Source organism: Dendrobium catenatum, unplaced genomic scaffold, assembly GCF_001605985.2.
Source record: "Dendrobium catenatum unplaced genomic scaffold, ASM160598v2 fragScaff_scaffold_1116, whole genome shotgun sequence".
Lineage (NCBI taxonomy): Eukaryota > Viridiplantae > Streptophyta > Magnoliopsida > Asparagales > Orchidaceae > Dendrobium > Dendrobium catenatum.
In genome coordinates, this window is record NW_021319578.1 from 635,966 (window position 1) to 661,573 (window position 25,608).

The following is a 25,608-nucleotide window of genomic DNA, read 5'->3' on the forward strand; positions in this document are numbered from 1 at the left end:
GTTTTAGATCTACTCAAGTGAAAACCTTTGGACTCTAAGGTTGACCACCATAATTCAAGTTTAGCTTCAACTGCCTCTTTAGTCTTATCAACAAAAAGAATATCATCAGCAAAAAGCATACACCAAGGTACATCCTCTTGCAAATTTCTAGTTAGAACATCCATTACTAAAGCAAAAAGATATGGACTTAAAGCCGATCCTTGATGTAATCCAACCGAAATAGGAAAATACTTGGTCAAATCACCTTGTGTTTGAACATAAGTAATAGCTCCTACATATATATCTTTAATGATTTGAATATAAGCATTATTAACTCATTTCTTTTCAAGAACTCTCCATAGCACTTCTCTTGGAACTTTATCATATGCTTTCTCTAAATCATATGCTTTCTCTAAATAAATTAACTCCTTTTGGTATATAGTAAATGACATGCCTTGATCTATGGTCAGTTTTATCTCACCTTATGTCTATCCCCCAATGCCCACTTGATTTCTAGAGATTCTCTCTAGGACTCTGATAGGAAGTTATGTCTATCCCCCTAATGCCCACTTGATTTCTAGAGATTCTCTCTGGGACTCTGATAGGAAGTTGATACAATTTTAACTAAATCAGCGAACAACAGTAAAAAATTTGGAAGAAAAACATAGCCCAAATCTTTTAATTGTAAGATATATAAAAGAAAATAGCAATATACAGTTAAATCTTCAATTGGAGAGGAAGATATGGCTCTCCCGAATCCCTAGCCAATGCCTAGAGCCCTCACAACCTAAGAAAAACTAATTTTAGCAAACTAAAAACATAATTATGAAATCACACTATTTTTAATCTTAAATAGGCTCCCCTAATTCCCTCTCAAATTAGCCCCCTTTCCCTAAATAATTCTCTCTCATATTTGAATTCAAATTAGATCTCTTGCCCTAAATAATTCTCTTCAATCAAATCGACTGGTCCATCAGTTTTTCCCCAACACTCCTTATGAAACTCTAGCCTGACCTCTCACCTTTCCCTTTCCTATGCTCTGGTTCACATAGTCTCTCTTGCTTTCACTCTAAGCTCCCAAAAAGGTGTGTATTGTCTACGCTAACTCACTTGCTCACAGAATTTACGAATGCAGGACCCATATCTTGAATCTTGCCCTCAGCTGTTGTCTACTCAACATAACTCTTGAATGATGCGGACATCCACGGTGGATGATATTCAAACCCTAGGCCAAAAGACACCCAACCGCCGGCCCAATTCCCTTCCCAAAGTCGCTGGCCATCATCCATCCTTTGGCTCCATGATTCAAAATCTAGCATTCAAATCCTTTCCTAAATTAGCTCATGTTAATTTTGAAAACTAATTAAATTCATATTCAATTGAATTTGAATTTGAATTTTACTTCCTAAACGAGGAAAACTATTTTAGGGAAGTCTCTCAAATCATGCAATTTTGAATTTTAAATAGGAGTTGATTTAAATTCACCTTCCTATTTTAAGATTCTAAATATAGCCTTCTTTAAACTCTCATATCAATCACCCATTATCATGCTAGCCGCCGGCCCTACCCCCCTTCCTTATTTCCTCTTTCCTCTTTCCTCTTTCCCTCCACTTCAAATTGATTATTGAAAGCATTCCTTATTAGATGCATCTTAAGTTTAGGAAGTTTTTAAATTTAAATTTAAATTAATTTGAATTTGAAATTCTTTATTAAAATAGGATGAATTATATTATGAGGCTTTCCTTATTTCTCCCAATTTGAAGTTAACTAAAGACCTGTCATAATTCCCCTTTCCTTATCTTAATAATTCAAGTTTGAAAATTCCTTAAGTCCACATTCATCGTATGTGGACACATTCATCATATGTTGACGCCTTCCCTTTTTCCCCTCTTTTGGCCGACCCCCTCCATTCTAGATCAGTTTGGTATCAGAGCATGGTTGCCCGGGATGCGAACTTGATGGAGTCGAGCTCTTTTCCACCCTGGGAGAATGATGCGGACATCCGACGGTGGATGATATTCAAAGGAAGAGTTGAATATTGATGACCAAGATCACTCCGTTTTATTTTAGTTTATTAATTATAATTTGATTTAATTTTGCAATTTTTCTTTTTTTACCCTTTTTATTTAGGAGTCTTATCTTATGTAAGCCCAAGGGGCAAATTTGTCTTTTAGTTTCTTTTGAGGCCTAAATATAGAGGCCCTTCTCTTATGTTAGGTATGATGGAATTATAATAAAATTTGTGTTATACACTTGTTCTTTTGGGAGGACGTTAGTGAGATTCCTATGGGAAGGAATCAGAGTTTTCACCAGCCTCAGGATGGGTCCGGGTTCGTGGCTTGAAGTTCCTTGGAGAAGGACAACGTATCACCCTTCAGTTTTCGGAAGAGTCCAAGGCTCACGGTTTTGTCTTTTTTTTTATTATTATTCTCCTTATTTTCGCCAAAAACTCCATTCAAACCCTAGGCCAAAAGACACCCAACTGCCAGCCCAATCCCCTTCCCTAAATCGCCGGCAATCATCCATCCCTTGGCTCCAAGACTCAAAATCTAGCATTCAAATTCTTTTCTAAATTAGCTCCCTTTAATTTTGGAAACTATTTAAATTTATATTCAATTTAATTTGAATTTGAATTTTACTTCCTAAATGAGGAAGATTATTTTAGGGAAGTCCCTCAAATCATGCAATTTTGAATTTTAAATAGGAGTTGATTTAAATCCACCTTCCTCTGAAATGTTGTTGATCTTTAATCTATTTAATAAGAAGATAATCTTTCATTTGAAGTGCTTGAAGATCACATCATTTATCTTTGATCCAAATGAAACATGAAGACCTTCATGCCTTTGGTTTTCTATTAGCCAACTTTTGTCTCCGTCTGTTGATCTTTGAACTTGTTTCAAGAAGATGAATGCTGGCCTTCAATGAACTTGCTTAACAAAATCTTGCTTGTAGCTTCATTGTCATTAGGTAATGGTAGGTATGACTGTCATGCAACAATAAATGCAAGAAGTATATCAATTAAATCAACAAGCATAAGTTGATAATTGAATGTATTGATTAGATAAACAAATTAATGTGTTGGAGAGAGATACAAGAAGATGTTATACGTTGAAGTGTAAAGAATTAAAGTCATGCATAATGGCTTGTATTCAATTAATCCAATTCTACATAAATAGCAACACATTGATTTGTTGTGACAGTGAATTAATGATTAAGCCAATGAACGTGGCACAATATTAAATATAACTGTATAAATTTATTCTTTATCGAAGCAAAAACACAATTGTCCAAAATAAGAAATGATGATGTAAAAATAGCTATGCACACTAGAGAATAATATACTAATTAATCACAATGATTATATTTATTGAATTACTTAACATATGAATTTATAATAAATTGGATCATCATATTAAAATGAAGACATATTGATGACAGATAAATGTGCAATTAAACTAAAATATTAAGCAATTTGACACTATTGATATTTATGTGGTTAAGGTGTTCCTAGATTTAGGTGCACGCCTAGCCCAACATAGCACAAATATCTTCACTAAAGCTTCCTATCACAGGTTACTTTTTTTTAAATCCATCAGTAGTCAGAGAATCTTCTTACACCAGCTTTGTTCTTAATGGGTAATAGGGACACTCCCTATACTTCTACTTCAAAATCAGAAACAAGCTACTCCTAGTCCTTTCTGCTAAATCATAATATTCCTAATTTAAATTAAACAATTATTACTCATTGGATAACCCTTTTGGTGATGGAAATAATCTCTGGAATTAAACCAAAATTCTCTTGAGCTTTGGATGTGATTCAATAGATCACATAGAAATGATTTATTGGCTCTCTTTCACAAAACTTTATTGCAAGATAAACACAATAAGAGCTTTTCAATATAAGTCCTAAGATATTGAATAAGAAACATTTTATAAGAAGGTACAGTAGATTTTGAGTTAATGATGAACATGGTGAGATCTGTAATAACTTTTACAAATGCTAACAAAACTATTTAAATAAATTTGCAAGTGGATGAGCAATAGCTTTGAGAGAGAACGACTTACTAGAAGCATTTTTTTGTTTACTTGATTTTTACTATAGGGTAATTCTCATGCATATATTATGTTCAATTTTATGGTGGTATGTCTAGTAATAGTTCATGATATTAATTATCCTTCCAAAAAATAAAATCAATTAGCGATTAAAGAAGACATCAACTGAAAATTCAAATTACTGGAAGATCATGCTGTTTGATCAGAGTTTGTATAATTTGATTGTCTTGATTTAGAACACGGGCTGAGGATCATGCTGTACGATCAACAACATATGGTTAATTAATAGATGAATCTAATAAATGCAATTTCCCAGATTGATTTGATTTTAACAAAATTATACTTTACGATAATTTATATTATACTGTACAATTAGTTATAATTTTAAATTATTGATTTGTCTATGGATTATTTCTTTGATTAAATTAATTCTATCTTTTATGCGTGTGCAAGCTATTCAAAACTTCAGCAATAAATTTTTAATGCATTTACAATATATTTTGGTTGATTATTATTTTATGTATAATAAAATATTTATTGTATATTTAAGTTAATTTTTATTTTGTATTTATCACTCTGCATGCAATATAATTTTGAACTTAGAAAATTTTGTTTAGTGACACTAAGATCTTGATACTAAGCTTGAATGAGGCTAAAGCAGCACTTCGTAGTTCAGTTTTCCTGATAGGTTTCTTTTTAAGTTCATCTTTTAAGTGAACGAAGCTCCAAGCTTAATTTAACACATAATGTCTTGACCAAGTGGTTTGCTCATATGTGAGTATTTATAAGCTGTATAAGCACTTAATTATATTAGATGATACACCATATGCAGTTTATGCTCATCAAACCAATAGTGAGCCATACGTAAATTACATGGGCTCATGAGGTCAAGGATACCCCATAGGTTCCTCATGTTAAATAAAGTGTTAATTGGTGGAGGATGTGAATGCCAATATTCCATTACATGTTAAGCATCTTGAGTTTGTGCTCTCTTAATGGTGGAATTGAAATCTTCCAACTCTCTTTTCCTACTTCTCCTATATGAACCTCCTGATCTCCTCCTTCATGAAGGACCTGATCTACTACTCTACCGGATGACACTTTCAACTCTTCTAAGGAACATTTTTCGTATTATTGTAAATATTTTTTTATGATGTGGAATTATTACACCTCCAAATCATTCATTAGTCTGCAAGGAAGAGTTATTTTTGACCCATGAGAATTGATGCTGCACATGAAGTCCCAAACATGCAAATTCTAGCTTATATTGTCATGTCATGTCTATGTTGTCACGATAACGTGCTTTTATGATTTATGTGTCTTTTGTCATAATGTAAAGACAATGTCTCACTCTTTAATTCTGTTACGATCAAAACTCTGAGAGGATGTAAAATAAAGTTATCGTCATGTAGCTTTTACTTTTCATTTATTTAATCTTTGCATCAGCATATTTTCTTTCTTTTGTTATTAATATGTTTAAATCTAAAACATACCTAGCCTGATAGACTTGCAATTCTCTCTGCTGAATATGCTACATTTAATTTTCGTTTGGGATGGCTTTTTTATTTCTTCTTAAAGCAGCTTTTTAGTACAAAAATTAAAATTTTTTATGTTAGAAAGCTGCTTTAAGAAGCAGCAAAAAAGTTGTCCCAAACGAAGCCTTAGATTGAGATGCGTGTGTAGTCATCCATCTTGTTTCATCTTCTTTGTAATCGGTGAAGCATCTACCTTTTTTATATCGTAATTCTGCTTCCAGATAGGTTATGAATTGCTTATAATTTTTTACAAGGATAAATTACAATTGATGCAGTTCATCTATTTTTTTATACCTTAATGATAGAGATCGTATTTTTTCTTGGCTGGCTGCAGCTCCTGCACGCCTTCCAGCATTTCATACCTGTGTTGGTTCTAATGATCAGAGACTAACTCCAAAATGGTATACGGAACAGGGTAAGAATACGATGCTTCCTGTGCTATCAAGTGGTTTCTATTTCATTCAAATCCTTTTTTATGCATCCTTTCCCAGACTCTGCCGTTATTCTAAATCTTTATTTGCATTTTTTTTTAATTAATTTTGTGTTTGGACCCTTGACCACTCTATTAATGAGCGAGGGTGACTATCACTTGGTAACTTAACAATAATAGTAAATCTTTGTTTCTAGGCAACTGCACAAGGATTAGCTTGTAGAAGATCATAATAAGTAGAAGGAATGTTCAAAACATTAACTCTCGAATAGACCACATGCTTGCTATTTTTCTACTCATGATTAGATATTATTAAATCCTGTCTGTAGATTGATATTATGTGTATTTCTGTATGAAACAAAATTTTTGTTTATATAGAAAATATATTTCTGCCCAAAAGGGTGGCTTTCAATATCAGAAACTGACATTCTTGTGAATATAATTTGAAACCGATTTATCAGTTTTGACTGTGAGCATCATCGATGGTAGATGTTTCACTGCTAAAGACTAGCATCTTCACATCACATAGTTCTATGCTATAAATATCTTTATTCTTAGTGTCCTTTGCTTTTTATATAAATCATAACCAAAGCTCTAATGCTACCAGACCAACACAGATTTGCTGGTCCTTCTCTGAATTTTTTTCAATACATTCTCATTGATGGTGTATAAAATTTACTTTTCATGAACTTAGGTCGTCATAAATTGATTGTAACAACAATAAATAATGTTTATGGTCAACAAAGTCCTGTTTTTATTATTTTATGATATCATTTACTAACGAACGTTCATAAATTTTTAGCAGAAGTGGAAGGATGTAGTTTCTCCTTCATTATGTTCATATAGTTGAATGTGAGAATAACATCTTCTTGGCCCATTTTTAATATATGGAGTGCTTCTTTAAATTCCTAATTGATATCATGCATGCTGAAATATTCCAAGATTTTGTATCATATAGCCAATATGCAATCGCACTTGCTGCCAATCAATTTATGGAGTGTTGGATTATGATAACGATTAAGGATTTTTGTACATTTTATATGAAATTAATTGATTCAAAAATCTGAATCCTTTTTCAGGCATTGAACTTATTCTAGGAACACAGGTGAAGTCTGCCGATGTGAATCGCAAGACATTAACTACAGCTACTGGGGAAACAATAAGCTACAAGACTCTTATAATTGCAACAGGAGCTAGGGTAGTTAGTTGTAATCTAAATGCATTTAAAATTTTTTTAATTAAAAGCATGAAACTTGGTGGTCCTTATCCTTCCTAGCATAAACTTAATGCCCTGTTACATAGGCTTTGAAGCTTGAAGAATTTGGAGTGAGGGGATCAGATGCTGAAAATGTTTGTTATTTACGTAATTTAGCTGATGCAACTAGGCTTGTGAACACAATGCAAACATGCAACGAAGAAAATGCTGTTGTCATTGGTGGGGGCTACATAGGGATGGAGTGTGCGGCTGCTTTGGTCACAAACAGAATAAAAGTAACTATGGTCTTCCCCGAGGCACATTGTAGTGAGTAGTGAATTTCTGACTTCTGCACTAATAGGTACAGAATATGTTTCTTTGTTTCTTTCAGCTTGATTGATGATAAATTGCTATTTCTTTTGCAGTGGCACGTCTGTTCACCCCGAAAATTGCTGATTTTTATGAGGCCTACTATGAGTCAAAAGGAGTGAATTTCATAAAGGGAACTGTACTGTCATCATTTGAAAATTATTCGGATGGAAAGGTAATTTATAGAATTCCTAAAAAAGCAAATCCTATTTAATCATACTTGTAATTAGTGGTATAGCTCTGCTATTTTCTTTCCTAATTAGAATCTTAGATAATGAGATGTTCATCAAGGATGACTTTTTTGTTGCTTCTTAAAGCAGCTTTTTAGTATAAAAATTTTATTTTTTTATAAAAACTGTTTTATGAAGCAACAAGAAAGCTGTCCCAAATGAGGCCTTAGTCTAGATTATGTATTCGCACACAGTGTTCATAAGATACTTTGTTGATAGTTTTTTCTATACTTTGGACTCTAATACATTAAAAACACGTGGCAGCTCAGACTTCCTACCTTAGTTAGCAGCAGTTTCAAGCTGCAACCATTGATGCAGACGTATTTTTCTGCAGCTGAATTTTTGGGATATTTATTTAAAGAAAGGAAGCTTGTTTTTGCTAGGTGCCTGAGCTGTGGATAAGGCTTGAATTGGATAATGTGTTAACTTAAGATCAGAATTTCTTTTTTGTAATATAAATTATGCCCTGGTTCTTCAAAGGCACGTTTTTCTCCACTAATGCCGTATAAATATAAGTGGGAAGTTGTACGAATTTTTGATATCGTGAGTAAAATCGAAGTTTCCGCATTCTATTCATCCTATAGATTCTATAGGAACCATTTAGCGTGCAAATAAACTCTTCCACAGTTATCCAGAATCCAGCAAAACATTATTAATTTGATCTTGGCCATTGTTTCTATCATATCCACAGGTAACAGCAGTAGTCCTCAGAGATGGAACGCGAGTGCCTACAAACATGGTTGTTGTGGGCATTGGAATCCGTCCAAATACAGGCCTGTTTGAGGGTCAGCTGGTTATTGAGAAAGGTGGAATCAAAGTTAATGGTAGAATGCAGAGTAGTAACAGTTCCGTCTATGCTGTTGGTGATGTAGCTACCTTTCCTGTCAAGTTATTTGGCAATGAATGTCGTCGGCTCGAACATGTGGATTCTGCTCGTAAGTCTGCAAGGCATGCTGTTTCAGCTATTTTGTCACCTGACAAAACAAGCGACTTTGATTACCTGCCTTTCTTCTATTCTAGAGTCTTCACACTTTCTTGGCAGTTCTATGGAGATAATACTGGAGAAGTAATTCATTATGGAGATTTCCTTGCAGGAAGATTTGGTGCATATTGGGTCAATAAGGGCAGGATTGTAGGTGCCTTCCTTGAGGGAGGGAACAGAGAGGAGTATGAGGCAATTGCAAATGCTGTTAAACTCAAGATGGTAGCCCAAGACAAAGGAGAGGTAGAAAAGTTGGGAGTTGAATTTGTATCAAATGTCGGTCGACATCAAGAGCGAAACAATGGGCTTGTTCTTCATAAGCCACTATATGAATGGCAAGCTACTGCGGGTGTCGCCGTTGCTTTATCTGTCGCCGCTTTTGCTTACTGGTATGGGAGGCGCCGCCAAAGATGGTAATACCAGTAAAAAAATTTTACCCTGTATTATTATATTTATTCTTGCATGCTACTTCTAACCATTTGCAAGAGCAAAGGCTATGGTACTGAAGTTAATTGCAAGCATAGAGCAAGTGCACAGGGAATTACTGATCCCATTTGTCCACTGTAAATGGCTCATACGAGTACACATATCTACATATGTATGGTGATATATGGTTTAAAAAGCGTAGTATTAGTATGCATTACATATGTTGATGATCCTAGAAATAATGCTCATTGCCTTTGTTATATGCTGCATAATAGCAATAAGTTACATGTGCATCAAACATCTTAAATGCTGTAATAATGCAAGAGGTTGAGGGCCTTCAACACCAGATGATGCAGAAACCTCAAATGCACTGCGCTAATCTCATTAAAAGTTATTACTCAGAGGTAAAAGGGTAATAAATCACATCAGAACCTAGAGTTTTTATGGGTTAATAATCTTTAGTTCATCAAAGTACAGTCATAGCTAAAGATAGTATTTATGGATTTCAATAAATTTTAGTTGAATTGAATGTCTTTGACAACATAGACACATGGTTAATTCAAATGATTTGATATGGATCCAAGTGAATTGCGATCAAACATTTGAAGCATATTTAAAAATATCTTAATACGAATTGATGGATCAAATGATCCTCAAATTTTATTTGTTATGGTCAATTTGAGCATCTTGACAAGATAAATCCAACGAGCATAAAATCATTCTATTTTGACATCATTAAGGAGCTACAATGTTGGATAAATAATTTATGATGAAATGGATCAAATTTGATAATTTGATTAAGCACTTTGGATTTTGATCAAATTTATCAAAATACTCACATTAAACAATTATTAATCGGGTTACATTCACTATATAGGAACTTTTATTTGGTCCGGTCATAAGACGTAGCTCTACGTTCGGCCGCCAGTAGAATCGAGCCACGTGTTCTCACTATTTACCGCGCGGCTCGACAACCCGACCTAGAACGGACCCAGGATGGCTGGGTATTTCTCGATTTTGCTAGGTATTGCTAGGTATTGGTCGATTTTGCTCGGCAATAACCAATACCGAGCAAATACCGAGTAATACCGAATTGTACCAAGTTTTTCTAGAAAAACTCGTACAACTCGGTATTTCTAGAAAAACTCGGTATTTCTCGGTATTACTCGGTATTTGTCTTCACAGAGCGGTATTTCTCGTTATTGTTAAGCAATACCTAGCAATATCGAGCAATACCGAGCAAATACCGAGTAATATCTCGCAATACGTGAACATAGCATTCCCGGGTTCCGGTCCGGATCAAGTCGTCGGGCCGCGCGGTAAAGAGTAAGAGCACATGGCGACATATTATTGGTGGCCGAACGTAGCTCTACGTCCGGTCAGATGACGTAATAATTGTTCCACTATATAGAGCAGGTTGGAGAGCTTAGAGAAGTAAAGAGTTATATTATATATTTTTATGATTACCACAGAAGACCATCGTCAGTAATTGTTGCCATCATAACAAGACGTCATTATTTGATTATTATTAATGCTTGATTGTTAATCTCTAATCTTAATGTTGGGCTTTAATTATTTGCTTGTGGATTCCTAGTTTTTGCAATCCTTAAAACGAGAATCAGATAATTGGTCTCATTTACATATAATCCCATCTTCTTTGATTGTGAGCAAGATTGGCCCTCTGGCTATTATCTTTCTTGGGCTTTCTCCAAACTAAATTTTGGTTTCTCTTAACTTTAACCGGTGAGTTTTGAATTTTTTTATAAAACTAAAATATAAAACACATATTTTATTCCATCAAATTTTTTATGTATGTAACAGTCTGAGATTGTATATGAGAAATCATTCTCAGCATACTATAAACATTTCTTCAGTAGATTGCATGCGTAGGAGGTGATAACTTAAGTTTAAATCTCGTTCCTCTCAGAGGAGGCTAGACAATAATGATGAGTCAAAGTCAACATCAATTTATAAATAATGCTACTCGTATTGTACCTTGTTATGCTATAGCTCCCATTTCATCATAGCTTCATCAAGATCCTTTCAATAATGGCATTTTATCTAGTATGTGGCTCTCCGGGGTTGGGTCATTAAAATTTGTAAATTTTTATTTAATAAAAATAAACAAACAACTAGGAGATGAATTGACTATATATATATTTGAAGAATTGCTCTAAGCATTTTATTAAAAACAAGAAATTACAACCTACTACAAGTCTCGCATTCCTCCTTTAACATAGACACAAAGGAAGGAGGAATATTATTCCAATTGCAATTATCCCCAAAAAAATTAGACAAAAAGATCATAGTTAGCACAAAAATCAGCTAAATTATTACAATCCCTAACAGAGAAAAAAAATAAAACTTGGTTGAAATCTCTAAGAAAATCTAAATCCTTTGGATTTAAGATTTCCTCTTTAACTTCTTTCTTGATCAGCATATCCTGAAACAATTTGATGACATTATAATTATCACCTTCAATAATGATTCCTTTAGCCTCAAACATCCATTATTGTATAACATTCCTCAAAGAAATAATAGATAAGATTACCAATTGTGCAGAATCCCAATGGAGACAAATGAATCAAAAAGCACATAAGAATAGTCATTTGGAGTCTATAAGTACACCGCCTATTCATGCTTTGTTTGAACTCATCAAGGATGCATCAACATTAACAAATAATCCATCCGGGAGGAGGGTGCCAAGAAAATCAAGATAGTTGCAACAACTCGTTAACACCTTAACCTCCCAAATTTGATTAGATTGAAAAGAAGCAATCGAAAAATTGATAGAATTAGTTGCTATGACTGCATCGTTATCATTAAACCCACCATGAACTATCTTACTTCTGCTTTTCCAACAAAAAAAAAACAAGGCAGAACAATGTAAATTACCAGTAAATGGATCAGAAGATGCAAGCTGCTTCAAAACATTTTTACATTCCTTAAGAGAATTAAGAATTGAAAGAGTAAATCCCCATTTATTGAGAATACGAAAAAATTGAGATAACTTATCATATTTTACAACCATATGTTCAGTATTTTCAACATTTTTACAACCTCTTGGACAGCCATCATAATCCATTAACCTTCTATACATAAGAAAGTAATTTGATGGTAGAGCATTCATGTACATAAGGTCTGTCCAGCCACCAAAATAACTCAATGGGAGGCTTAAGTTTGAGTTTATTAATCCAGCTCCAATCCAAATTTTCCCCCTTATCTATATAAGGTCTGTCCAACGCTAAAGCAGAAATCGATTTACTCAAATATTTGAATAAGAGCTCCAAATTGTCTCTTTGTAAATCAGAATGTATAGGTATGGTCATTATTAGCTCAACCAGATCCTAGCAAAAAAATTGCTTTTGCATATCCGTGTTCCAATTTACATCCTTGATGACGGCCGCAAGATATTCCGTCTGATCATTTCGCAACAAAAGTAGGCCACATCTTAATATAGTTATCCATAATCCATATATCATTAACAATATTAATTTTTGAACCAGTTAAGATCTTCCATCTAACAATAGAATGAAGGAACTTGGCTCCATTCAAAATAAATTTTCAAGTAGAAGATGAATAGCCTTATACTCAGAGTTGCAAATATCACTTCCATACTTAGACAACAAGATACTATTCAAAAGAGATCCAGGCTTAGAAATAAAATTCCATGCAAATTTAGCCCTCAAAGGACCAACTTTTAGAACAGCAGATTACAACTCACATCCACCACTCCTTATCAGCTTGCACAAGGTTTCCCAAGCAACAAAATGGAGTCCTTTAGTTCCGTCAAACTTATGCCATAAAATATTCCTACACATTTTATCAAACTCATTCAAAACCCCCATTGGAATTAATGAATGTGTCAATAAAAAAATAGAAGTGCAAGAAAAGCTGATCTAACAAGTTGGAACTTTCCAGCAAGAGAAATGAACCTATTTCCTCAAACATTCAATCTATTAGAAGCTTTCTCTAAAAGAACTTGAAAATCAGAATAGACCAATCTTCTTAAAGCAACTTTATTACCAAGACATTCCTTTTCAGTCACCACCTTGAAGCCCAAAAATTTGAATAAAGGCTTCGTTTGTCTTCTCTTAACCGACTTCCCAAATAGAATAGATGATTTTAGGATATTGATCTTTTGACTAGACCATCTACAATAATAATTAAGAATATTCTTCACTTTTTCACACTTCTGAAATTAGCCTAAAAAAATGTTAGTGCATCTGCATATATTAAATGTGATATTTGTTTAGCAATAAGAGCCACCTTAATACCAATACTCCTCCCTCTTTGAGCAAAAGCATCTCATACCAAATGAGATCACATTATGAAAAGAAAGGGAGATAAGGGACACCCTTGTTTAAACCCATTTTTAGCCTCTATCCAATCAGATTTACTACCATTAATCAAAATAGAGAATTTCAGAATCATCACGCATTCAAGTTATAGATTTGAAAACTTCGAAGGAAAACTGAAATAAACTAGCACTTGTTTTAGAATAGACCAACCCATAATATCATAAGCCTATTCCATATAAATCTTTATCACCATCATCCCTTTCTTAGATTTTGAATTTCTATATTTATTAAAAAGCTTTTGGGCTAGCAAAATATGATTAGACATAGAGCGTCCTTTCACAAAGGCAAATTGCTCCTCAGAAATAATTTTAGGAATGTAACGATTCAACCTATTTAACAACATCCTTGCCAAAATCTTATAAATCGACAGACAAAGGATTATAGGATGAAAATTTGAAGGAGTCAAAGGATTTTTCACCTTTGTGATGAGCACCACTATCATTTCCTTCCATTCAGCACACATTTTATCAGAAGTGAAAAAAGAATCAACAGCCCTCCAAATGTCTTCTTTGATAATGGACCAATATGCTTTAATAAAGGAATAATTAATCACATCATTACATTGAGCTTTATTAGCCTCCAACTAATTGATCACTATCTCAAGCTGTTATTTAGAGAAATCAATATCTAATAGTTTTCTATCACACTCTTCAAGCCTAGATGAAGGAGATGGCCAGCCACTAAGCACACACTTCCGCTCCCTCCATTTGTCTTTAAAAAGTCAAAGAAAGTATCCACAACTCGGTTCTGATCTTCAATTAAAACTTTCTTACTATCCATGATTTGATTAATTCAATTATTATTCCTTCTCGCCATTGCATAAGCATGAAAGAATTTGGAGTTCATATCACCTTCTTTCATCCACAGAACTTTTGCCCTTTGTTTCCAGCAAGTACTTAATCAGCCAAGCGTAGAGTTGAGTTCAGTCACCTTTGATCTTAACAAAAAAATTTTTTGCTCAAAAAGACCTTCACCTTCTGAATTCTCTACTTGCAATTCCAGAATATCTTTTTTAAGTCGATCCTTCAATTCATAAATATTTTTATGTTTTGCTTTACTCCAAAAGAATAAAGACTTCAAAACTCTTCCAAATTTATTATTAAGAATACCAGTTGAATCAACTTGAGCCTTTTTCTTCCAAGAATGAAAAATAATAGAATAGGAAGCTGGATATGATGCCCATATATCTTTGAACTTCACATCCCTGGTTTTTTGAAAACCAGTGGTAAATATCTTAAGCAAAATGGGACAGTGATCAGAAGCAACTCTGGCAAGATGTCTAAAAACCGCCAACTGAATAGCTTCCAATGCCACATAATTAAGAATACACCTCTCCAAACTTTCCAAAATGCGTACTCCACCACTTTTATTATTAAACCAAGTGAATTTGGGACCAATCACTCCCACCTCATGATAATCACAATTTCTCATGAACAAATACATATCTTGAGGCCCTTGAGATAAGACAATTTTTTCCCTTCTCTTTTATCATCTTGAGTCAAAATACAATTAAAATCACCTCCTATAATAAAAGGAATCTGTCTAGCCACATCACCTTCAAACTATTCCACATACTTCTCCTCTTATAAATGTCTATACTAACATAGACTATAGCAATCATCTACAATCCTTTATTGACAATATTTAACTCACCCACCACATATTGAGAAAGATGCTTCTATAACTTAAAAAGTAGCTACATCTATCCTCCAACATACCATGATACCACCAAATAAGCCCTACGTAGGAAAAAGGAATAAATCCTGATCATCACCAATAAATCTATTAAATTCAAACCTTTCAATAGAAGAAATTTTAGTTTTAACAAGGCCTACAAATCCTTCATGAACTCCTTCAAATACCAAGAGGCTTCAATTTCTCTATCCCACCTACAGTTCCAAAAAACTATGGAAATCATATAATAATACCAGTGGGATTACTCCCACTAATATTTTTCTTCAATCTCTCACTTTTTTCTACTCCAAGTAAGAAAATTCCCTTTGCCAAGTGATCTAGGCTCCTTATGGATTTTATAATTAGCCTCCACAGAATTTCCACCATCTAAACTTACTGCAAAAAAAACATTATTCTCCTCATTCTTCACCACTTAACCATCTTTTATTTCTTCTACATCCGATTCAACAACATCACAGCAGGATTCCAAAACTTTGAACATATTACCTTCACTATCGAAGCAAAAATTTTCACGTCCTTCACTTGAGACTTTTGTTAATATATAGGAACAAATTTAAAGATATTACCCTTCTTCTGATCACCTCTAACACTAGAAAAAAAAAAATTTCCTTCTCCTTCCATACTTCACATGAACTTAAGGACTATATGAAGATATATTATTATCTTCCAACTGAATAGGTTTCTCATAATTTAAATTTTGCAAAGGCAGTTTGTCTAGAACTTCTTTAGAAATAGCTACTTTATCCAGCTTACAATCATTGATCAAATGATCAATCATTCCACATTTAAAACAAAATGTTAAAATTTTCTCATACTCCAATCTTTGAAAAAATCGACCATCAATCCCTTCCACCCAAACTCCCAAAGGGAGTTGTTTTTTCTGAAGCAACATGAACAGAAACCCTTGCGAACTCTCTTCTTCCCCATTGGAACATATTACTATCTATTAAAAGAGGTGTTCCCAACATTGAAGCAATTCTAGATACATTAGTCTCATCCCAACAATAAAGTGGAAGATGGGGCATCCTCACCCAAATGGGAGATGATAAGCCTTTTAATGAATTAGGTGAAAATTTAGGAGTCCACTTATCAAGACTTATAATATAGCCATTCACATACCTTGGGCCTCCTGCCATTACATTCTTCATAGCTTCAAGCGATAAAAATTAACATAATACCCAATGGATTGTTGAGTATCTACAATAAAAATCATGCATCTAACAAAATTATTTACTTTAGTAATCCTAAATAAAGGACCATTATGTGATATAATCTGATGAGTTACACCAAATTAATATACAACATAGTTTTTGAAGAATTTTATAACATGATGTGCTTTGACCTCTCTCAATAGAACTACTTTTACCCACTTTGAGAAGTAATTTGTAGCTCCTATTATAAATCGATGATCCCTAGAAGATGCCAACTTAATCAAACTGATGACATACATACCCCAGCATTCAAAAGGCCATGATGAAATTATCGGATGTAGGACATTGGGTGGTTTTTGTAGACTAAACCATGTACCTATATTAATGAAACATCAACAAAAATTCATACATCCATCTATCATTGATGGCTAATAATGTCCCATTCATTTAATTTTCATCTTCATCATTGATATGCATTGATGTGCACCATGAAATCCAACATGTAATTCTTCTATAATTATTTTTTGCTTTTGATTTGCTTAAGCATTATAGTCACATCTGATCGAACAATCTTATGTATAGGGGTTTTTTATTAAGGCATAGGAAAGTGATCTTCTTTTAATTTATTCATCTATTTTCTCACAAATATTCGATGAAGGGTTTTCTCCAATCCGCCATTTCAAAATCTATTATAAAAAGAAAGTTCACCTTAATTGGGGATTTTCTATTGATATAATTAATGTATGTATGTATGTATGTATGTATATATATATATATATATATATAGGCTCTAGGACCTTATATTTTTTTACAAATAAATATTCTTCAAAACATCCAAATCTTTGAAGTTTTTCTAGGGCATCCACCATGGTGTTCTTCTTATAAGAATCTTATACACAATTACATTTTGGATTTGTTCAAGAAGATAAATTTTATAATGATAATAATGAACTAGACTTTCCTTAAACACATTATAGATTTGAAATATTTAATTGATCACCAACTATAAGTCTCTAAAGATTTTGATCTCTTAGATTTCATTTTAGATTATAAAATCTAACCCAATTATAATTTCCTCATGCTTAGATTAATTTTCATATAGGGTTATGGCATGCGGTAGGAGTAATACAATAGACCTTGTTAAACTCACTTTTACCTGAGGTCACTCAAACACCAACTACCCCATATTATAAAAAAATTACTCAGCACAACACTAAATTATAATCAATTGATACTGTACACTACCCCTAACAATTCACTTGCCCCTTGACTTTAATTATTGTTCAAATCATCACATTCGGAGCTCCATATATCAAAATCATTGCCACTAGTTCCCTGAGCTAGACACTGACCCATTTTGCTCAGTTGAGCTATCTCAACCTATCCCAATTAATCAAACATTTAAACTTCACCAAATTACTCTGAATTTATCTCATCATGAATTGGATATTATTTGTAACCTCAACCTCATTAATTAATATTGTCAACTAAACTTTAATATGGTTAAAGCAAGTTAGTTTGGGCCAAATTATTGATTATAATCAAATTAAATTCTTCAATCATTCAAGCTTAACTTATTTCATATCCCAAGTGAGTATGAATCATATACGAGTCAACCCATGGTTAGTTGACCTGGTTAACTCACCTGAAATGATCATACCTCCCACACAAATATCTCTCAAACTCAAACTCCAAATCCATGGCACTGAACCCCACCCTTTTTATTTAAATAGAATTCAAACATTTCCTAAAGCCCATCTTATACAGTTTGAACTAGTTTGACCAGTCAAATTATTGTAACCAGTGGCTTCAGATCATATCTCTTGTGCTCTCTGGCGACTCTCTGGCAATCTAGGGTTTCCACTTGCGATCTCCATTTGTTCTTCTTATGGCATTGTTTTGCTACTTATTTCTCCTTGATTTCCTTCTTTTCTGTGCACTTGGTCTGTTTTGTGTTTTGTTTTGATTTTCCTTATAGTTTTTGTGGCTTTGGGCGATGACAACACCGTTGTCATTGAATCCCTCATCTTCTTCATTCGTTGATGGCAAGTCTCGCTCTTTTAAAGATGTTTTGGCTAGTTCATCTTCCTCGGCTTCTAAACTATAATTTATTCAAACCCTCTTTAAAGGTTACCCCACTCTGATGTTTGATGATTCCAGGATTTCTCAGCTAGCCACACCCTTTGCTTTAACTTTGGTTGGCAAGTTTGTCTTGCACTGACCAAATTTGGATGTCATACACATAATTTTTGTTATTCTAAAACTTTCTAGTTCATTTCATATTGGCTTGTTGGATCAGAGACACACTACGATTCAACATTCTAATGATCTGGATTATAGTCAAAAAAATTTCTAAGAGGGTGTATTATATTCAATCTTGTCGGCCAGATGTAGTTACTCAAATGGACTCTGAATTTTGATGTTCGTGAGGAGTCCTGTATAGCTCTTGTGTGGATTTCCTTCCCAAATATGAGACTTCATTTCTTTACTTCACAAATTTTGGTTGGTCTTGCTTCGATTTTTGGTAGGCCTCTACATACGGACTAAGCTATTGCTTCGATCACCCATCCGTCGGTTGCTTGTGTTTTAGTCGAGTTAGATATTTCTAAGAAACATCCTAATGAGATCTATCTTGGGTCCAAATTAAATGGCTATTTTCAAAAAGTTGATTTTGAAAACTTGCCCATTTTTTATTCTCACTGTAAAATGTATGGTTATGGTTTAAATGAATATTACATGTTACACCCTCATCTTCATAAGATGAATGATTCTTCCAAAAAATCATAAGGAAATACTATTTTAGTTCCTTCGACATCTCATGATAATGAGATTCCTATGCAAGGATTGTTTGAGGAAACTATGGCAAAATCGTAGGACAATACTAAGGACCCAATATAAAATTCCATCATTGATAGTGAACCGCCCTCTACCATTATCGAGGACCCTATTATTTTGAAAGTGCTCAGATGACACTAAAAAGTGCTCCGATACCACTTGATAGTTCGTTAGGGATGTTAAGCCCTTATGAACTGGCCCAAGGTTAACAAAGAGAAAGGTGAATTGGATAACTTTAAAATCAAAGATAAAACTCAAACCAAAATCACCACAGAAATCAAAGTGCGGAAGAAAATAATGCGGAAGCAATAATAAGAAAAGAACACACCGGATTTATAGTGGTTCGGTCAAACCTTGACCTACGTCCACTCCTTGGAGGCACCCTTCAAGTATTTCACTAAACTAAGTGTCTCTCCTTTAACCCCCACAGCTAGGCGGAGAAGCCCTTACAAAATCACTTCCACCTTCCCCGGTGCGGCGTAGTCGTCGGGTCCTTTAACACCAAAGTGAACTTCTTCTTTGGTGAACTTCCCTCGAGACAAGCCTTGAATCTGATGGTATTAAGATGCAAGCCTACCGGAACAACCGTGTGGAATCCCCCTCCACACTCCCTTGAGTCCCCCCTCACATGATCTTCTCCCTCTCTCAGACTTCACCCACAAAAGAAAAAAAAATGTTCCCTGATCTATTGAAAAAACAAATATTCTTAAAATGAGAAAGTTACCTCTTGGTTTTAATAAAAAACTTAGCAGAATTGGATTGACAACGCATAGCCCAGAAAAGGTAGAAATTCAGAATTTGATAATCCAAACTCAAGTTCTTTTAAAAAGGCTCAAAAACTTTTTAATTCAATATCTAAATCATGAAATAAATTAGAGATAGAAACAATCATTTTTCAAAAACTCATTCTATAAAATATATCTAATAGAAGATCAATGCACAAATTGTTGAATCAAGAATCAAGATTTTCAAACTCAAGTATCAAAAGTATCAAGGATTTTCTTAAGCTTTTAAGAAGTACAAGAATGGTAAGCATTAAATTTTGTGGGGTCATTTTATGCCTCTTGACAATTGGTTGGCGCACTACGCATCTTTTAATTTTTTATACACTTTGTGTATATTTTTTAATTTGGCGTCATTGCGCATCTTTTATTTTTTGCATCATTGGCTAATTTTTTAATATGCTACCTTTCTGAAGTCTTAAAAACAAAAGTAAACCCATCCTATTGATAAAGCGAATTCTTGATTAAGAAAATTATGAGTTAGATTCAACAACTTGCAAAAGATCCCTATGCGAGTTCACTTGCCTATTAAATGCCTTGGTCTCCCTCTTTTTAAAGTTAGGGAAAAACTTTTCTTTTTGATGGCTTGATTACTTTTGTGCATAAGAAGCTTTTGTCCTTGGATTCTAATTTTATGAGTTTTAGGGGTAGATTAACTTGAGCATACTAAGATCGTATGGTATAATTGCACTTCGTATGTACGAATAGTTCAAAAATCCATATACAATCCTGTATGAACCTAATTTCATACTATGTCAGTCATACGTATGAACTGACATCGTAATGCATGAACTGTTTAAAAATGAACACATTTATCTGGGATGATTATGTACGAACTCATTTCGTACACTATGAATCAACTATACGAACCATATATTGGACAATATGAACTGTTAAATCAAATCATGCTTTATTTGGTACAAACATGGATGAACCCATTTCATACTTTGAATGTCGTTGTACAAACCATAACTTCATATAATATGAACAGTTCAAAAAAATGATGTGTTCATATGAGATGAACCGGTATGCACCTACTTCATACTCTAGTCTTCGTATGTACGAACCCAACTTCGTATAATACGAACAATACAAAAAAACATTTACTGGCATGATTTGATTAACTTCATTTGGAGGAACTACCATTACAAACCGTTTAGTACAATTTAAAATTTATACAATATGATTAGTTTTAAAATAATAAGTTTTTGACTCACTCCCCTAGTGTGTATGTGCACGGTTACTCAATTATAATCACACTCTCTCAAACTCAAAAAAATAGAAAATTTATAGAATTTATTACAAGAAATCCTAATATAATCTATCTTGAAGTCTTCGATAGTCTAGAGTATGATTTCCCTGAAATGCTCATACATACAAACAACAAAAAGAAAATATATCCAATGTACGTAGGAGAAATAGTAATCATAACAATAATATTTTGCTATTATCAAAAAATTCACATGATATAAAACTTAATCTTGAAATCTAAGTTACAACACATATTAGCATAACTATTTATAAGATAACACAAAAAGGCATCTAGCGCTGTTGTGCTTGAATGAGTGGTGTTGCAGTGCCATTGAAATGAACTAACACCTCATCACTGAAACTTTTGCACCTTCATGATGCTTACTAATGTTGATCGATTACTTACTAAATAGTCATGTCTCTTCACTAAGAGAATGTGACCCTTGAAAGTTACAAATATAATGCCACAGTGTTGTTGACATTTGACTGTGATGGGCCCGAGTGGCGAAAATTGGAGCCATGTTATCAGAAATTGTGACAGTGCGACAATTAAAAAAAGAGAATCTAGTGCTAACAAGCTGACTTTTAGATGTTGCAACGCTGGTAATACTATGGCACTTGTTGTGTTAATAATGCAGCACTTATAAATAGAGAACTCGACACTGCAATGTCTAAATTAGGGCGCCTCACTGGTATTGAAGGTGGTGTTGTGATGTTGTTTTGTTGGACGCCGTGGCACTATAGTCACCTTAGAATTTCAGCCATTTTTTGTTTTTTCCTACACAAAAAAAAAAAAAACTAAAAAAAACAAAAAAAAAAAAAAAAAACTAAAATAACACATTTTCACTAAAAAAATAGAAAATAGCACATAATTTACATTTTTTAAATTCTCCCCAACTTAAACTCTTGCTTGTCCTCAAAAAATAAAAAAAATTTGTAATTCTAATTAATCAAATAATCAAAATAAAAATTGCTAATTTAAAATTACTAAAATATATGATTATATATCACAATCTAGAAGTAGTAAAAATGAATAAAATTATAATTCTAAATTAAAAAAAAAACACAAACAATTATCCTAACTTATTTCCTTTATTATTGTTTAATTTGAATTTACATGTTATGAATATAATCATTGACTTTTGAATTGAATAATATAACTTAAAGATTAGATGTATTTGTAATTAAAATTAAAATTTCATTAGTTCACGATCATTTATATTAGTTCTCTTATCTTACCCTTTATGAATTAAGTAAAAGATTATAGTCAGACTTTAAGCTTTTATCTAATACTAATTTTGAATTGTACTATCTTTCTTTTTCATTTTTATATTATTTTCTTTTTAGAACTCTTGTCATATTTCTTTTCCTTTTTATTTTTGTGGAGTACATATTAATTTTGAATGTTAGTTTTGCTTAAAATCTTCTTATAATTCTAATGAGTTTAATGTAAGGATTTAATAAGATTACTAATTCTAAATTCAGGTTGCTTTGATTTTCAATTTTAATCTACTCATATATATTCTTTAACCTTAATAATCATCTTCAATTTAAAGGTCAATGTATAAATGTATAACTTATAAATTCAAGTTAAATCAATAACTTAAATAATCTAAGTTAATTAATTATACATTTTTCTAATCTATGAATTATAAAGTAGTGTTCATTTGAACTATGATCTAGGATTTTATTATTATCATAATTTTATATAATTCTTTTCATTTTTATTAAGGTTAATTAAATAGTTAGAATACATAGATGTTAATGATAGACAATGTAAAAATGTAAGTATAAGGAAAATTTAATCAAATATAGATAAAAATATAAATGAATATTAGTAAATAACACATAATTTTATATGGATGATAGAAAAGTGTAAAACATGTGATATATATAAAAATAAAATATAGAGTATACGATAACTAGTACTTGAAGTACCATTCTCACCAACACAACAAGATTACTAAAGACACAAGTGAGTTGCCACCAATAAGTACTAAGTTTATGGTCTTCAACCGGAGGCACCTAGATTTATAAATTTGGCTGGGGTACAATACTATCGTTCTTTAAATGATTTTTACTATGATCTTTTTATTTTTCCTTTAGGTTAACTTCAGTATAGCTAGACAATGATCCAAGAGGTTTATAATTAATTGAAATTATAAGATGACTTAAATTGGGTTTCCAAAATTTAAATAGAAATAGCTTGATTTTGCAATAGAGTCTCTAACTACATCTTCTAATGGTGATTTTCTACTTACAAACTAATTGTTTTGATTAACTCCTAGAGTATAAGCAAGTATAGGATTAACACCAGGTTGTTGAGGATTTTTTCAATTTACTCATTAATTGTTTTAACTAAAATTTAATTGATTGTTACCATCAATATTATTTAACTAATTCAAATTAGGATGGTTCCTCCAACTTGGATTATATATGTTGATGTAGGTATTATTTTATCTTCCAATCAAAATATTTGTAATCCCTTACATATTATTATTTTTAATTAAATTTTGATCCTCCAATTGTATAGATGATTTAATTCTAATCCAGAATTCACTCTAATTGTTCTTAACTTCTTAGAAATTGATGCAACTTGTGCAGTCAATAATGATAAAGCATCAAATTCATAAATTTTGACTATTATCTTAGGATATACCCTATCAACAGGCCACTAGAAATTATTAGTTGTAATTTTCTTTATTAATTTATATGCTTTCCTAAATAGCTTAAACTTTAAAAATTCTACACCTGCAACATCTATGATTGTTCTAAGAGATCTTACTAATCCATTATAAATAATTTGAAAAACCAACCAATTAGGTAAAGCATGGTAAGGGCATTTCTTAAGCATTTCCTTAAATTTCTCTCAACTCTCATAAATTGATTCTCCTTCAAATGGGTAAAAGAAGTGATATCATTTCTAAGCTTGACATTCTTTAAAGGTAGGAAATAGTTAGCAAGAAACATAAGAGCCAAGTCATTATAAGTGGATATAGAGCCTGGGAGAAAAGAATTCAAGTACATCTTAGCTTTATCTCTTAGAAAAAATGGGAACAACCTAAGTTTAATAGTATCATCACTTACACCATTATATTTAAATATTGTATAAATTTCTAAGAAATCGACTAAGTCTAAATTTGGATCTTCAATAGAAATTCCCCCAAATTAAGGATTTTGAACAATTTGAATTATGATAGGTTTTAATTCAAAATTATTAGCTTAGATCATAGGTCTATTAATGCTCTGATAAATTCCATCTAGTTAAGGGTTAACATAATTTCTAAGAGGTCTACAATAATCTTGACCTAGTACATGTTCAGCCACTTTCATAATCTTTTTAGTTTTTTAAATTTTTAAAAAATTTCATACTATTTTAGAGTCAAATAATAAAAGGTTTCATTCTATGTCTATAAAATATGCAACCATGAATATGCAATTAATAAATAAAACAAATAAAACAAAAGATACAAGTAAGTCTAATTATGTAATTAATTCAATAATATAGTTAAAATTTCAAAAATAAAAATAAAATACTTCCCCATCAACGTGCCCAAAACTTAATTGGGGCTATTGAGTGAACTTTTGAATTATATAAAAATCTAGGGCTCTATCACACCTAAATAATACTTAGATTTTCTTTCATATAAAAATAATAAAACCTCACTTAATTTACATAAGTATAAGTACCAAATCAAGTAATAAAGAGATAGAGTAAAGGGTCAAACCCACAAGGAAGTATGCTTACAACAAATAATTACTGTTTAATCTAACTACAATTATTATCCTACTAAAATAAAAATGATATTTATGAAGATTCTATAAATCAATAAAATAGTAAAAATATTGGATATAATATTTAATAAAAGTGTTTTGGATTGATGAGTATAAATTTCATATCTTTCCTAATGAGACTCTTAATTATAGATGTGATTTGGAGTACATGAATCCCTATATCTTTATCAAGCTTATAAGGATGAAAAGGATATCGGCTGACCTCCTATAGCTATAATATCTCATTGAGAATCTAAAATATTTTACATCCTATGTCTAGGCATGCAAACATTCCATCTCAATCTAAATGTTTATTCTTGCATTCCTCCGTTGAAGCTATACATCATACTATATTTTAACTACACATATAACCATTATATGCATTAAATTAAGAACAACATAATACTAGAAATATCATTTAATATTTATAGAATAAGAATCTTCAAAAGGGCTTAACATGCACTTTACATCATCAATAAAAAATGAGAGAAGTATCGATGCATAAAAAAAAATAACAAGAAACTTCATTTTCATTAAACTTATGAAAGAATGAAAATTCA

General features: G+C 32.4%; 1 protein-coding gene and 1 non-coding gene across 3 annotated transcripts in view; both read left to right on the forward strand.

Annotated features, from left to right (window-relative positions):
- The window catches only part of LOC110116718 (monodehydroascorbate reductase 4, peroxisomal), a 21,106-nt gene extending 11,647 nt beyond the window's left edge, over positions 1–9,459 (forward strand). The window contains exons 3-8 of one of the 2 annotated variants that reach the window (XM_020850418.2): positions 5,902–5,982; positions 7,077–7,195; positions 7,300–7,519; positions 7,618–7,736; positions 8,483–8,726; positions 8,886–9,459. In XM_020850418.2, the coding sequence (XP_020706077.1) occupies positions 5,902–5,982; positions 7,077–7,195; positions 7,300–7,519; positions 7,618–7,736; positions 8,483–8,726; positions 8,886–9,190 (1,088 nt within the window). In that variant the 3' untranslated portion in view covers positions 9,191–9,459. Of the gene's footprint in view, positions 1–5,901; positions 5,983–7,076; positions 7,196–7,299; positions 7,520–7,617; positions 7,737–8,482 lie in introns of both variants that reach the window. The other variant, XM_020850417.2, reaches the window with a different exon arrangement.
- A 14,641-nt stretch (positions 9,460–24,100) lies between these two features.
- Positions 24,101–24,205, forward strand: LOC114580594. Its single transcript, XR_003702056.1, has one exon. It is a non-coding gene; the product is annotated as a small nucleolar RNA R71 (small nucleolar RNA).
- The last annotated feature ends 1,403 nt before the right edge of the window (positions 24,206–25,608 follow it).